General features: G+C 47.9%; 1 protein-coding gene across 5 annotated transcripts in view; it reads right to left on the bottom strand.

Moving 5' to 3' along the window:
* The window catches only part of LOC101951171 (core histone macro-H2A.2), a 41,923-nt gene that overhangs the window by 11,253 nt on the left and 14,770 nt on the right, over positions 1-15,900 (bottom strand). For all 5 annotated transcript variants that reach the window (XM_005281885.5, XM_042856895.2, XM_042856896.2 and 2 more), the window contains exons 3-6: positions 15,346-15,452; positions 14,390-14,587; positions 10,601-10,711; positions 8,495-8,594 (exon numbers count right to left, since the gene is read on the bottom strand). In XM_005281885.5, the coding sequence (XP_005281942.1) occupies positions 8,495-8,594; positions 10,601-10,711; positions 14,390-14,587; positions 15,346-15,452 (516 nt within the window). The remainder of the gene's footprint in view (positions 1-8,494; positions 8,595-10,600; positions 10,712-14,389; positions 14,588-15,345; positions 15,453-15,900) is intronic.

Genomic DNA, 15,900 nt, shown 5'->3' with positions numbered 1-15,900 from the left:
GGAACGATGCCGTGAGATGGATTGAGTGGGCGATGCAGAAGTCCCACAGGCGAATGGCCTCTTGGCATAGAATTGACGAGCGAGCTCCTCCTTGCTTGTTGATGTAAAACATGGCCGTGGTGTTGTCGATAAGAACTAACACACAGCGGCCACGTAGGGGGTTGAGAAATGCCTGGCACGCCAGGCGCACCGCCATCAGTTCCCGAACATTGATGTGCAGAGCTATCTGGGGTGCAGTCCACAGGCCCTGGGTATGGTGTTCGTTGAGATGGGCGCCCCAACCCAGAGATGAAGCGTCTGTGACCAGGTGCAGAGAGGGTTGTGGGGCGTGAAATGGCATCCCCTCGCAAACCACATTGCGATCTAGCCACCAGGTGAGGGAGGTCAGGACCGAGTTCGGGACCGTGACCACCATGTTCAGGCTGTCCCGATGTGGGCGGTATATTGATGACACCCAGGTTTGAAGTGGGCGAAGCCGAAGTCTGGCATGCCTGGTTACGTACGTGCAGGAAGCCATGTGACCCAGCAGGGTAAGGCACGACCTCACCGTGGTAGTTGGGAAGGCCTTGAGTCCTTGAATGAGGCTCGTGATGGTGCAAAAGCGGTTGTCTGGCAGGATGGCTTGTGCACGTCTGGAGTCTAGAACTGCGCCGATGAATTCTATTCTCTGGGTAGGTTCTAGAGTGGATTTGTCCTTGTTGAGTAGGATGCCCAACTTGTTGAATGTGTGCACTATTATGTGGACGTGAGCTCGAACTTGCTCTTTGGTGCGACCGCGTACCAGCCAGTCGTCTAGGTACGGGAACACCTGTATCCCTTGCCGACGAAGGTACGCTGCCACGACAGCCATACATTTCGTGAACACTCTTGGGGCCGAGGATAGGCCGAAGGGAAGGACTGCAAATTGGTAGTGCACCTTGCTTACCACGAACCGCAGGAAGCGTCTGTGAGGCGGGTAAATTGCGATGTGAAAGTATGCGTCTTTCATGTCGAGGGCGGCGAACCAGTCTCCAGGATCGAGGGAAGGGATAATGGTCCCCAAAGAGACCATGCGGAACTTCAACTTTACTACGAATTTGTTGAGTCCGCGCAAGTCCAAGATGGGTCGCAGACCTCCTTTGGACTTGGGAATGAGGAAGTAACGGGAATAGAATCCCCTGCCCCTTAACTCCACTGGAACCTCCTCTATGGCCCCCATAGCAAGGAGCGTGGAAACTTCCTGTATAAGAAGTTGCTTGTGAGAAGGGTCCCTGAAGAGGGACGGGGAAGGGGGGGAGGAGGGGGGGATTGAAGAAAACTGGATAGCGTATCCCCTGTCCACCGTGCGAAGGACCCAACGGTCCGAAGTTATAAGGGACCAGGCACAGTGGCGATCCCGAAAGGAGGGGGCTGGATCCTGGGGGATGACTGGGGCGCCGTCCTCGACCGCACCTTCAAAAGTTCTGCCTGGGGCCTGAAGGTGGTCTAGGTGGCCCCTGGTTCTGACCGGGTTGAGGGCCGGTCCACCTTCTTCTACCACCTCGCCCTCGCCTCCGGGCCGAGTCCTGTCTCTGATGAGGCGGGGGGGGGGGTAGAAGCGCTGAGGCTGCGGCCTAAATGGCCTGCGCTGAGGGCCCGCAACATGCATCCCCAGGGAACGCATGATTGTCCTGGAGTCCTTGAGGCTCTGCAGGCGAGAGTCCGTCTTTTCTGAAAACAACCCCTGTCCTTCGAAGGGCAGATCCTGCAGGGTTTGCTGCAGTTCCTGAGGCAAACCCGAAACCTGGAGCCAGGAGATCCTCCGCATAGCGATACCTGAGGCCAGGGTTCTCGCAGCAGAGTCCGCTATGTCTAAGGAGGCCTGTAAGGAGGTCCGAGCCACCTTCTTACCCTCCTCTACCAGGGCTCCAAACTCCTCCCTGGACTCTTGGGGAACCAACTCCTTGAACTTCCCCATAGAGTTCCAGGAGTTAAAGTTGTAGCGGCTCAAGAGCGCCTGCTGGTTAGCCGCTCTAAGTTGCAGCCCTCCGGCTGAGTAAACCTTACGGCCAAACAAATCGAGGCGCTTAGCCTCCTTCGATTTGGGCGCTGCGGCCTGCTGACCGTGGCGCTCCCTTGCGTTCACTGATGCCACCACCAGTGAACACGGCTGGGGGTGGGTATACAAGTACCCGTAGTCCTTGGACGGAACAAAGTATTTCCTTTCCACCCCTCTCGCTGTGGGTGGGATAGAGGCAGGAGTTTGCCATATCGTAGTTGCATTCGCTTGTATCGTGCGGATCAGGGGTAACGCCACCCTCGATGGGGCATCCGCTGCGAGGATATTCACGATGGGGTCCTGCACCTCCACTATCTCCTCCGCCTGCAGGTCCATGTTATGGGCCACCCTACGCAGGAGATCCTGGTGAGCCCGAAGATCTATTGGAGGTGGACCTGTGCACGATGTGCCCGCCACTGCCTCATCCGGAGAGGAAGAGGAAGATGCCTCCGGTGGTACCGGATCCAAGGGAGGGTCCTGGTCTCCCTGCTCCTGGGCCGGAGCATCACTTGCGCTTGGGTCCAGGGCGTCAGGTGGTGCGGACACGGAAGCCTCCATGCCCCCTGGCGGAGGCCGAGAGATGGTGGACTCCGGGGCCCTTCTAACGGAGTGACCCGAGCGAGAGGTCGAAGCTATTGGAGCCCCTTGCGCCTGATGGTACGCCCACGGGGTCCAGAACGACCAGTGAGATGGGCCATGAGATTGGTCCTCTGTTATCTCCTGCCAATGGCCCAAGTCCTGTTCCTCGGCTTGCCCCTGAGGGGGGTATGCCGATCTCGATAGGTCCTCAGAGGAGCGAGACACCGATCTCGATGGCCATGGTGGTGCCGAGAGCGTCGAGACGATTCCCGTGGGCTGCGGTGCCGCACGGTGCCGGTCCGGAGATGATCTATCTCTACGCGGTGCCGGCGATCGGTGCCGGGACCGCGACCGGTGCCGATGACCTCGTCGGTGCCGGGAGTCGGATCTGGACCTCGACGAGGACCTGGAGTATGCCCGGTGCCGGGAGCGGCCTCTCGACGTCGAGCGTCGACCGTAGCGGTGCCGACAACTACGTCTCGACGTTGATCGGTGCCGACGATCATAGCGGTGCCGAGACGTAGAGCGGTGCCGCGACGAAGATCTTGGCCGCGAGTACGACCGGTGCCGAGGTGATATTCGGCGCCGGGACTGCGAGCGGCGTGGGGACCTGCTTCGGGACCTGGACCGGTGCCGTGGTTCCAGCCCTTGCGATGGAGGGCGCATCAAGGCAGGTTTCCCCCTAGACTGGACCGGACGAGTCAACGGTGCCTGCGGTGCCGGTGGTTGCGGTGCCGGCTCCGTGAGAGCTATTAAGTCTCTCGCCGCCGCGAAGGTCTCTGGAGTCGACGGGAGGCACTGTATCACTGCCGGCCTCGGTGGAGACGCTATCTGCACCGGACTCAACGGCTTCGGCGCCGGAGTCGACGGTGCTGGAGGCACCTGTTTCCGGTGCTCCACAGGCGGACGCGGCTCTACCCCCGGCACTGGGGGAGCCGGCGTCTTCGGCACGGAGGTCCCCGTCTTATGGGCTTTTTTATGCCCCGGGGATAATGACCGGCGCCGAGGCACTTGTTGTGCTTGCGGTGCCGACGAGGTCCGGTGCCGGGGAGGCTTGTCCGACGCCACTCGCGTGGTCGGCATGGCCGGTGCCGCCGGGGCACTGCGCACCGAGGCGCTAGGTGCCGGGGCCTGACTCGTTGATGGAGCGTCCGGACTAAGTGCCGCCTCCATAAGGAGTTGCCGGAGCCGAAAGTCCCGCTCCTTCTTGGTCCTTGGTCTGAAGGCCTTACAGATCTTGCACTTATCTGTTTGATGGGACTCTCCCAGGCACTTCAGACAGGAGTCGTGCGGGTCGCTCGTGGGCATAGGCTTAGCGCAGGAGGCGCACTGCTTGAAGCCGGGAGCGTTGGGCATGAGCCCGGCCCCGCGGCCGGGGGAGAAAGGGGGAGACGACCCCCTTAATCCCCTGAACTACTATAACAACTAGAACAACTTTTAAAAACTATTTAACTATTTAACTATAAACAACTATAACTATAACTATAACTATAACTGTGAATAACTAACTAAGCTAGGGAGAGTGGAGAACAGCTATGCCGCGCTCCACAGTTCCAACGACCGTCAGGGGCGGTAAGAAGGAACTGAGGGGGCGCCGGGTCGGCTGGGGTATATATTCAGCGCCATGAAGGCGCCACTCTAGGGGGCTCCACAGCCGACCCGCCGGTGTTGCTAGGGTAGAAAATTTTCCGACGATCGTGCACGCGGCGCGCGCACACCTAATGGAATGGATATGAGCAAGCACTCGAAGAAGAAGTAGTATTATGAATACATTTCATTTCCTTCTGAGCTTTTTCAAATGCAAATACAAAATAATTGTAATACAGAAAGGGATATATGAAGAGATTACTCACTTTGTGCAGTAACTGCAGTTCTTCGAGATGTGTGTCCCTATGGGTGTTCCACTTCAGGTGCGCATGTGCCTCTCAAGCCCTTGATTGGAGATTTTTACTTAACAGCATCTGTTCAGCATGCATATGCACCCAATGCCTCCTCATGCTGAACACCAAGGCTATATAGGAGTTCAGGCAAACCACACTGAGTTCCTTCTCCACCCAAACATCCCTTAAGGAACAGTCTGAAGCCGAGGGGGAGGAGGGCAGTCAGTGGAGCATCCATAGGGGGACACATCTTCAAGAACCAGTTACTGCACAAGGTGGGTAACCTCTTCCTCAAGTAATGTCCCTATCGGTACTCCACTTCTGAGCAGTATCCCCAAATGGAGGAGGGAATTTCAGAATAGAATCCAGAACTGAAGACAGTACTGCAGAACCAAGTGCTATATGGAATCTAACAGCTTGGATCAGGGCCTAATGTTTCAAAATGTATGTATTGAAGCATGTGTAGTGGCTCTACATATTTCAGATATTTGTACATTCTTCAGTAGTGCCATAGAAGTTGCTTGTGATCTGGTTGAAAGTGCTATAACCCTCTGGGGGGATGAACACCTGCAACCTTATAACACAGCAATAATACATCCAGAAATCCACTTCAATAGTTCTTGACTAGAAATTGAGGATTCCTTGGATCTATCTCCAAAGGAAATGGTGACTTTCTAAATTGCTTGGTCCTATCTAAGTAAAACATCAATGCCCTTCTAACGTCCAGGTATGTAAGCAGGATTCCTATAGGGAACTATGTGGCTTCGGGAACTCCAGTAGAACTTCAGGCAAGAATATACAGACATTAAGAGACCTTGTCCTTAAAGAATGCCGTGAGATGGCAGGGGGCCTGCCATCAAAGCTCCAATCTCCCTGACCCTTCGGGCCAACGTGATGGCTACTAAGAAGACTGTCTTCATAGACAAATGCAAGAGCGAACAGGTTGCCATAGGTTCAAATGGAGATCTCATAAGGTATTTAAGCACCAGGTTGAGGTCCCACATTGGCATGGGGTCCCTAATCCGGGAATAGAAATTCCCCAGACCCTTACAAACCTAGATGACACAGTGTGAGCAAATATGGAGCATCTTTCTACTGGAGGTTAAAAAGCTGATATTAAGGCCAAATGGTCCTCAATTGAGCTAACTGATAACCCTGATTTCTTTAGATCCAACTGGTAATCCAGGATGACTGAAACTGACACAGATTCAAGCAGAAGGCAGCGACAACACAAATGGAAGAGTCTCTTCCATTTCTGCAGGTAAGTAGTACAGATTGATGTCTTTCTACTATTCAGTAATACCTGCTGTACTTCCGAAGAGCAGAAGGATTATAACCCTGTGAACCATTGAGGAACCACGCTCTGAGGCAGAGAACTGCTAGGTTGGGAAGAAGCATGCGACCCACATCCTGTGATAGGAGATGAGGAATGGTTGGGAGCTTGAATGATGGTTTGGCACATGGGTGAAGCAGGTAAGAGTACCAATCTTGTCTCAGCCAGGTCAGCACTGTAAGGATAACTCTGTTCAGATAACTGTCTGATCTTGTTCATCACCCTTAGTTTAAGTGGCATTGGAGGGAATGCATAGAACAGTCCCCTCCTCCAGGATAGAAGAAAAACATCTCCAAAGGAGTGGTGGCCTCATCCAGGGACAAGGATGAAATATATATTTGAGGGGTAACCTCTTTACTCACCTTAGCCTCTTGTTCCTCAATTGTCTCCTCCTGTGGGGGGGACAGGTTGGGGATGGGAGAGTTGAACAACTCTGGCCTCCCTATGAGATGGTACCAGTGGTCTGGCAAATTGCTTTTAATAGGCAGCCCAATATGCCCCATTGCGGGGCCCATATAGAAGTGGGTGTGGCACGCAGGATTGGTTCCACCACCCTTGATAGCAAGTGCGATCCTCCCTATATCTATCAGACAGAGGCTTCCTGGAGAGACATGTCTGAGAATCCTGAACAGAAATAGAAGAGACCAACTGAAAGTCTTCCTCATCTTCCTCCATCAAGTCCAATGGGGTAACACCCACAGAAAACGGTGGAAAGTCCTGCAGTACCAGAGGCGGTAATCCAGAGATCAGGGTCTCAGCACCTACAGATGGTCAGTACCCAAGAGGAGTGGGGATTCTTGCTCATCCGTTATTGAGAGGTCCCTTGTATACCTAAACTCCTGCGATCCTGAGTAAGAGATCAGTACCGATGCAGTAGCTGCATTGACAGAGTTGCTGATGGTACCACTGGTGGGCGTACAAAAGTTGATGCCAATAATACCTGGCACTGTTACATGCTTGGTGCCAAAGGTGCCAAATGCATAGGTACCGATGGCTGGGTAGAATACACAGGTAACAGCTGGGATGAACGCAAAGGTACCAATGGCTGGGCCAAACCCAATGGTTCCCATCCCAAGTGTCTATGCTCACCCTCCTTGCTCCAAGATGGTAATGAAGTTTTATCAGAGCAATGTCTCTGGGACTCCACGGACCCGCCGGTACCAGAGGAGGAGTCCTTCAAGTCATTGGTACTAAGCCAAGAAGTTGAGGCTTCAGAGACTGTAGATCTCTCCAGAGACCTGGTCATTTTTGGAGCTGGCTCCTTAAGGTGAGAGTCTGTGCTCCTGTTTTTGGAAGCTTTCCCTGACACTTCCAATGTCTCCCCTTTCTTAGGAGAAGGTTGTGTTAAGATAGAAGAGGTGCTGGATCTCTCCTGAGATAGATGAATGGGGGTGGGTGCAGAGGGAGAGGGGTTGGGAGTCTCCTGACCTGGCTCAGACGATGGTTGAAGGGAGCGTTCCAGGATTAATCTGATCTTAATCTCCCTGTTCTTCCTCGCCCTGGGTTTGAGGGCTAGATGGAAGTTGCACTTCTTGGTGATATAGGACTCCCCCAAGCAATGGAAGTATTTAGAGGGGCTGTCGCTCACCAGTATGGTCTCTAAGCAGGAAAGGCAGCGTTGAAGCCTGGAGAAGTCAGGCATGCCCTGCCAGGAGGAAACAAGTCCCCTAGACGGAAAGAAAGGAGAAATGATCCTCTCCCTACTTAACTGTACTAACTAACTATAACAACGCTGAAACTAACAACTAACTACACCAAGTATTCTAAGAAAGATAAAGTGAGGCATGCTCAAGGGGGACACATCAAGGCTCCGTCTCAGACCAAGGCAGTTGAGAAGGAACTGAGGGCAGTTCATCCGCACACTCCTTTATAGCCTCAGTGTCAACACAAGGAGGGATAGGGTGCGTGGACTAACAGGCACTGCTAACTGAAAATCTCTGATCCAGGGCTACAGAGGTGCATGCGCACCTGAAGTGGAGCACCCACAGGGAAAATACTTGAACAATTGATTATTTAACTGCGTTAGCACCCATGGATTCTAAAAAGATGAAAACTTTTAAAAGGCAGTAATAAAAGATCAACTAGGTCCACAATTAGGCTGTCTATACTACAGCCTATGTTGGCATAACTTATGTCGCTCAGGGGTGTAAATATTCCACCCCCTTAAGCGACATAAGTTACACCAGCATAAGCATTCATGTGCACAGCCCTATGCTGGTGGAAGAGCTTCTCCTGACAATGTAGCTTATATCACTCGCAGAGGTGGGTTTTTTATGCCAACGGTAGAGCTCTCTCCCGTCAGCATAGAGCGTCTTCACCAGATGCACTGCAGCAGCGCGGCTATATTGGTACAGCTGCGCCGCTGCAGCACTGTACGTATAGACATACCCTTAGTCTTAATACTATGGACCACAGAAGATTTAACAAGTCTTGACTTGGAAGGGAGAATGATAAGATATCAAACCTATCCTATTTTGATCATGGCATTTGTCATCTCATCTGTATGTTGGCTATTATTAGCAAGTCACTGATTAGCTGCAAATATCTGGAGCCTGCCATCCCTGCTCAATTCCAGCCTGGTTTTCCGGACAGAAATGAAAGAGTATTACATTTTAGCAGTCAGCCAGTAGACCAGATATCAGTCCAATGCTAGATTTGCCTTTGCTGCTTCCAACAGAGCCTTACCTATTTCCTCCTTGAGGTCTATTTCAGCAGTTGTTGGGTGAACAATGCCTTCTACTTTCATGGAGCCAATATGGCTGACGTCACTTTGTGTCAGAGAAAGCTGCAAGATGAGAATGAGAATGTAGAAAGAATTAAACTAATAATTTTAATTGTGAAACCATTTTCATACCAAATTACTACAAGAGAAGACAGATGGACCCCACTTTCATGGGTCATTCATTTTACTGTAGTCAAGTTGTCTGATTCCAACTTTTAAACTTTACTTTTACTACTCTTAGAGTAGACCAGACCTAATTCCCCACCCACACATCAATCACAGAACTGGAAACAACCAATAATTGAAGCCTTAATGAGAGTTCAAAAAGCTATTCTACAGACTCTACAGTCTCATTTCTCTCTTTGTTCAATCTCAACAACAACAAAAAGGACAGAAATATTGAGATTATCACACAAAAAATGACATCACAGCTCTATAAGCTTTGGAAACTCACCATTTGCACGTTAAGTAGAGTTTGCTGGAGATTTGCTCTTAAATTCTGTGAGTACTTCATTTGCAGTGAGCATGCTCCCTAACCTCACTGAGTCTACCTACTTCATTCTGAAGCAGAAATTCAGACCTGAACTTCTGGATGATACACAATTGAATCTTCTGCTGCTGAAAATGCCCTTTGGTCTGGAGAAGATATGTGGGGCTGGTAGCCAGAAAACAATGAGTTTTACCAATTCCACTGAGTGGAATTCTGTGCACTTCATTATTGAGCAAGGCCTAATAACTCTACTCTAGGAGTAGGGTAAATATCAGCCCTCCCCATTTTATAGAAGTAAATGGGAGGCTGCACAAAGTCACATCTGGTGGAATTGGGAACAGGACCCAAATCTCAAACAGAGCAGACCCAACACTCATCCACTTAGCTACACTATTGCTCCAAAAGAACCTGCCAGATTTATGTGCTGTGGTATGCAATCTGTAAATTGGGGCTACTCCTTCATATGCTAAAGCACTGGCTTAGCAGGGGCTGAAGAACCAGAAGGAGTGGGGGCCAACATGTCCAGTTTCTGGTGAATCAAACCAAATTCACACTGGAGTACTGAAACCTGGGAGAGGTGCTGTTGACTTGGTGCACAAGCCTACATGGTCCTTGTGCCTAAGGGACCCAGGCCAACAGCCGTGGGTGCTGATTTCAAATGGAGCCAGTGCCAAAGAGGGCCTGATAAAACATACATATGGCTCCAATTATTGAGTATTTTTAAAAGGTTCTGAGATTCATAAGGCAGGGCATGTATCAGAGGGGTAGCCGTGTTAGTCTGAATCTGTAAAAAGCAACAGAGGGTCCTGTGGCACCTTTGAGACTAACAGAAGTATTGGGAGCATAAGCTTTCGTGGGTAAGAACCTCACTTCTTCAGATGCACGGCAGGGCATGCAACTCCTACGGGGGGATTTTCAGAAGAAATTTCATGAAATATATTTTTCTTTGAAAGATCCTACCCTTTAAAATGAAAAAGCTTGAATGATATCTCCATAGTTAAGTCTGTAAGAAATTATGCAGTATCTTTCAAATAGAATGATAATAAGAGGTTAAGGAAGCTAAAAAAAATCCTGACCTCCATGCAAAAAAAAAAAAAGAGGAAGGAGAGAGTTTTGTTAAACAGTTTAGCTGGACAATGTGGAAATGGCAAAATCCTGTTAGAAACATTTTAGAATTCTGGCCAGCCAAACTGTTAGAAATCATTTTAGCTGGAAGATTAAAACGTGGTTTGTTAACATAACGAGAAACAGCATAGTTAGGCCTTAACTAAAACAGCCCCCTCCTCTCCTATAGCTATACTGGGAGACCCAAATCATCATTTCACTGTCACCAGGAAGAAATAATATCCAGTTTTGATCTTGTAAACCTTCAGTCTGCAGACAAATCTTATAAGGGCCTAATCCAAAACCGACTGACTTCAATGGGGTTTGGATCCATCTTTAAATCCCAAACAACTGAGCCAGAATGCTGGGGGAGAGCTTGTGTTCATGCATGATGGGAAATATTCTTTTGCTGATGTTAGACTCCGTGATGTGATCATATTTTACTATATAACATCTGTTCTCTGACATATATTACCTTCTGTCCTGGAACGAGGCTCTTAGAAGACAGGATGGTGAATCCATCCCCAGGTCCATCCTCAGATGTTGAATTTGAGGCTCCCTCTTTTTCATTCTCCTTCTGCTTGCTCTATTGGGGGAAAGAAAGCAAAATGAAGCAATAACAGTCAGGAAAAAGAAGTCTGTGATTATAATCTTTCAAAAGATAAAAGCAATAGCCTTTTCATCTAAACTTCATAGAATGACAACCAAACCACAGCTTTTTACTACCCCAAAGTTATGTATTAGAAGACTTTTCTACTATTTACTAAACATAGGAAAAGTAAAGATGGAGCACAGTGGAGGTTTCTGGTACTGTAAGATTTAGTAATACATACATATGTCTGCAGCTTATTGAGGATTTTTGTTTTTGTAATTTTACTTGTGCTGCATTAATTTATGAGTATTCAAACTAAATAACAGCCAAATGCTCTAATTTATAAGGAAAAACAAACTGGGAGCAGCCACTAGAACTTGAAAATAAATCATAATCCAGTGGCGCCTTTATCACATAATTACCCATCACACAACCACTCAGAAGACCTAGATAAAAAGTAACTCACCAGAAACTACAATGAGGAGTCCTTGTGGCACCTTGGAGACTAACACATTTATTTGGGCATAAGCTTTTGTGGGCTATAACCCACTTCATAAGGTGCATGGAGTGAAAAAAAGTAGGCAGGTATAAATATACAGCACATAACACATCTTTTCAGGTGCTGTATATTTGAACTTGCCTATTTTTTTTCACTCCATGCACCTTATGAAGTGGGTTATAGCCCACAAAAGCTTATGCCCAAATAAATTTGTTAGTCTCTTAGCCCTGGTCTACACTACGAGTTTAGGTCGAATTTAGCAGCATTAGATCGATTTAACCCTGCACCCGTAGCTTATACAGACGAACATGGCTACCCCTCTGAAACCTGTCACCAGTAACTGTAGTTTTTCAAGAGTGTTGCATCTGCAAATTCACACCTGTGGGATGCACCCCTTGGTGCAGCCTAGCTTAAAGGAGTCTTCTAGGAAAAAAAACATGCCCCTCACAGCTCTGAACATTCAGACCAAAGGATGTAAGAGGCCAAGTAGAGCAACACCTCAGCTCCTCCTGCTAAACCCCAGAATTTTGAGAACGTAGAATTCAGAATAAGAGGGGAAGATGGCTAGTGATGTGAATATGTAGAGGTATTATTCTCAGGGTACGTCTATACCCAGCCGCTAGTTCGGCGGCTGGCAATCGAACTTCTGGGTTCGACTTATCGCGTCTTGTCTGGACGCGATAAGTCGAACCCGGAAGTGCTCGCCGTCGACTGCGGTACTCCAGCTAGACGAGAGGAGTACCGCGGAGTCAACGGGGGAGCCTGCCTGCCGCGTGTGGACCGAGGTAAGATCGAACTAAGGTACTTTGAACTTCAGCTACGTTATTCACGTAGCTGAAGTTGCGTACCTTAGTTCGATTTGGGGGGTTAGTGTAGACCAAGCCTTAGATACCTACAGTTATTGTTAAGTAATTCTACTTTCTTTTTAGAGGTGGTCTCTGCATTTTCCCAGCTCTGGCAGAATGGCAAGCAGTGCAAACCCAGAAAGACAGGCTGAGCAACCCTAATTAGGCAACGATTGCAAAGTAAGTATTGTATCTAAGTGCCAAGTCAAGAACATAGTACTGCATAAAGGTGTAAATAGAGTAGTTTTCTATGATGAAAACATTATAGAAGGATGAACTGATACCACTGTAGCCTTTGTAGAGGGAGCCCTAAAGTGCTCAGGTACTCTAGCTAAGATGTAAGTGCATAATCTCATCCATTTCAATGGATGATGTACGGAAATGGCATTATCTTTACATTTATCCCCCAACGCTTCAAAAAATCTAGGTGATGACCTAAATGACTTAGTCCTATCCAAACAAAATCTCATAGACCTTTTAACATGCAGAGTATGTAGTCTCATTAGGTTTTGGAAAGAAAAACCAAATGAGACTACAAGAGTAATGTTTTGAGTTAGGTGGAACTCAGAACCTCCTTCAACTTCTAGCAATGGGGAAAAAAACACAATTAGATACGTGCTCCACTTGAGGGGTGATTGACTGATGGCCTCCTGCTAGACAGGGACAGAGGTAGGTGATGAGCCATTAGATACCTGGATCTTATAAGCAGACTAAGGAAGCTCAATAGGGAGAGACTGCAGAGAAGGCAGGACTCTCCAGCAGGACATACAGGGAGCAGGGTAGGCTCCTGTGGTGGAAAGCCTTAAACTAGGGCCTGCAAGTAGCAGGGGTGGCTCTATGTATTTTGCCACCTCAAGCACGGCAGTCAGGCAGCCTTCGGCGGCATGCCTGCGGGAGGTCCACCGGTCCCGTGCCTTCAGCGTATCCGCCGCCGAATTGTCGCCGAAGCCGCGGGACCGGTGGACCCCCCGCAGGCATGCCGCCGAAGGCTGCCTGACTCCTGCCCTCACGGCGACCGTCAGGCTGTCCCCCGCGGCTTGCTGCCCCAGGCACGCGCTTGGTGCGCTCGTGCCTGGAGCTGCCCCTGTCCCTAAGGGGAGCAACTAGAGTCCCCAGAGAGAGGAGTCAGTGAAGGGAAAAACTTGCTAGACAAGAAACAACAGAGAAAGAACTCTGCAGAAGCAGGTTAGGGTCCTGTGTGGAAGACCCTGAGATAGGTCCAGTAAAAGCACTTCAGTGGACCCTTAGGGGGCGGAAAAGTAATAAGTTTAAAGATTTACTTGGCCTTTGTTGCACCTTTTTGCTACCCTGGAATGGGTTTTAAACTTCTAAGTGACTTGACTAGAGGACTAAGCCAAAGAAGACCCTAGAGGTGACCAGTGTGCAAAGACTAGTGGTTTGCAAGGAGTGCTAGAGATAAGGATCTCTGGCAGCACTGCACTCTAACACAAGGGGGTACACTCACGGTGAGTATGTTTACTACTTTTGGTTAAAAACTTTGGGTGGGGACACAGGACAGCTTTGTCCCCATGGCCTAGAGAGTGAAGGAAAGTTTAGCAGTCAAAACCTCCCATTCATTCTTCTCACAGATGTAATTGCAATTAAAAATATATATATTTTAAAAGCATTGAAATCATGTCTCCAGCAAGAGACCAAAAGGTAAGAGGAGAAGATGGAGACTGATGTGAATATGCAGAGACATTACTCTGAGAGAATTACAAAAGGCTGATATAATGCATCCTTTTCAGCACCAAATATATATCCCATGCCAGGACAAGTTCTCTGACCACTGGAAATCTTAACCAGAAATCCTGTCATAGTAGTGTGGCTGAAAACTTTACAGTTGTTAGCTAGAAGGTGGTGATGGTCTGTTGCTTTGTTGTTGGACTTCTTGGGAAGGAGGGTGGAAAAAATAAGGGTGGGTGATGAGGAAGTGTGTTTTATATGCTAGAGCATCCTTTCCACAAAGATGTTGCAGGATCCTAGTGACAATATGGGTTTTCGTAAAGGTACCATAGAAGGTAATGTGAATGTACTTGAAAAGTATCCTCTAAACAGTGATTGCCACGATTCTGGAAGCTCATTACAGAAATAATCTGATGGCTCATTTCTCCACTACCTTCTACTATTTTGAGAGAAAATCCTGGACCATGTACTTCTCACTCATTATCAACCCCTACCTCCCACTTCCAGTTGTCACAAACACGATACCAATCAAATAATAAGCAATGGGAAGGCACCCATCTAATTTCTCCTATTCCCCTGTATCATTCTTCATTCAATCAGTCTCTCCCACTTCCCAAAACACCAAACCTAGTTTTTGCTTACCTTTTTGGGTGCCCGGGCTTTGGTAGCCTTTGCTTTCTTTCCACTCTTCTTGCTCACCAAGGATTTCCTCCCTCTCTTTTCAGGAGACGGGGAAAGGATAGTTTCAGATTTGCCTTTGGCACCTCGTTTTTTGGCAAGAAGCTCTGGTTGAATTCTGGGCAGGACCCCTCCACTTGCAATGGTCACTCCTTTTAGCAACTGCAGGGAGAGGCAGTGTAAAGAAGCATGACTTATCTGATTAAAATCCCTCATTCTTGACTAGAACTGTCCTCATAGACTACACTGCACTATACACAAGTAGGGTATACAATATTTAAAACACTCATTTTATTCTATTTGTGGCATTTGTACTGTAATGCTCATACAAAAGTAACAATGCACTTCACAATAATTATTTAATAGCAAAGGTAAACAGCTTGAAATTAAAGGATGCTGGCTAGGGATACAGAATTATAGACATAAAAGCAATTAAGGAATTCTCCATCTGCCAAGCCTAGTATAAAAAATAACTCAGCTATGGATCAGATTAATAAACTAGAGATAGAGTACTGCTGAAACTCTAAGTGACAATGATAGATTCTGGCATTATTTATGGGAGCACTGAAGGAATGGGGTCCTGATGTACACACAATAAAATCTCTCCCACAAAGTGAACTTACGCATTCATATATTACTGGCAAATCACTTGACAGAACATGCAGGTGGCCATTTAAGACATAAAGAACAAGGGATTACCTACAGTTTCCTTTTCCATTCCTTACACAAATAAGAGTCCATGGCATAAAAGTCGTTTTTGTTCTTATGTTGGCGGGCAGATTCTTGTTTCATTTTCTGTTGTGGGAACCATCTTGGACTCATCTGAATACCACACTGGACTGTTTCTAAACTTTAAGTATGGCATCTGTACTTGAGCAACAGTGTACAGACAACCATACACTAAATTTCTGAAAGCATACCTGGTTCAGTTCCTCATCATTGGCAACTGCCAGGAGGATGTGTCTGGGGGCAATTCTTCCCTTTTTGTTGTCTCTTGCTGCATTCCCTGCTAGCTCTAGTATTTCAGCTGCAAACACATTGGGGGCAAAAATCAGCAACAGAAAAGCAACAAATCTAACAAAATTGGAGTGCAGGCTTTCTTCAGGGAATAATCAAGCATCTTGTTCCCCACTCCAGAATCTGATGTGCAGTATCACAGCATCTTTCTGACCAACTTCTGTAAGGTATCATTTCCAGATGGGGGGGGGGTTGGCTTTAAAGGGACAATAGCAAATAACTGAAATCCCAGGTTTGATCTACTTAGAAATTATCCTATTTTGGTGGCAAATGTTCTCAAGATAAGAACAGCCTGACTTTCATTTACACTAATGCCACTTTATATCGCCAAAGCAGTGTAAAGTGGCTTTAGTGTAAAGGAAAATCAGGCTAAAAATCTTTTTATTACAAATCTACCACTCCTTACTGAAAAACATAGAAACAAAACAATAGTCAATGTTTATGTAAGATTACAAAAA

The sequence above is a fragment of the Chrysemys picta genome, chromosome 7 (assembly GCF_011386835.1).
Source record: "Chrysemys picta bellii isolate R12L10 chromosome 7, ASM1138683v2, whole genome shotgun sequence".
Lineage (NCBI taxonomy): Eukaryota > Metazoa > Chordata > Testudines > Emydidae > Chrysemys > Chrysemys picta.
The sequence above is the reverse complement of the archived record's forward strand: the minus strand, read 5'-3'. Positions and strand labels throughout refer to the sequence as shown.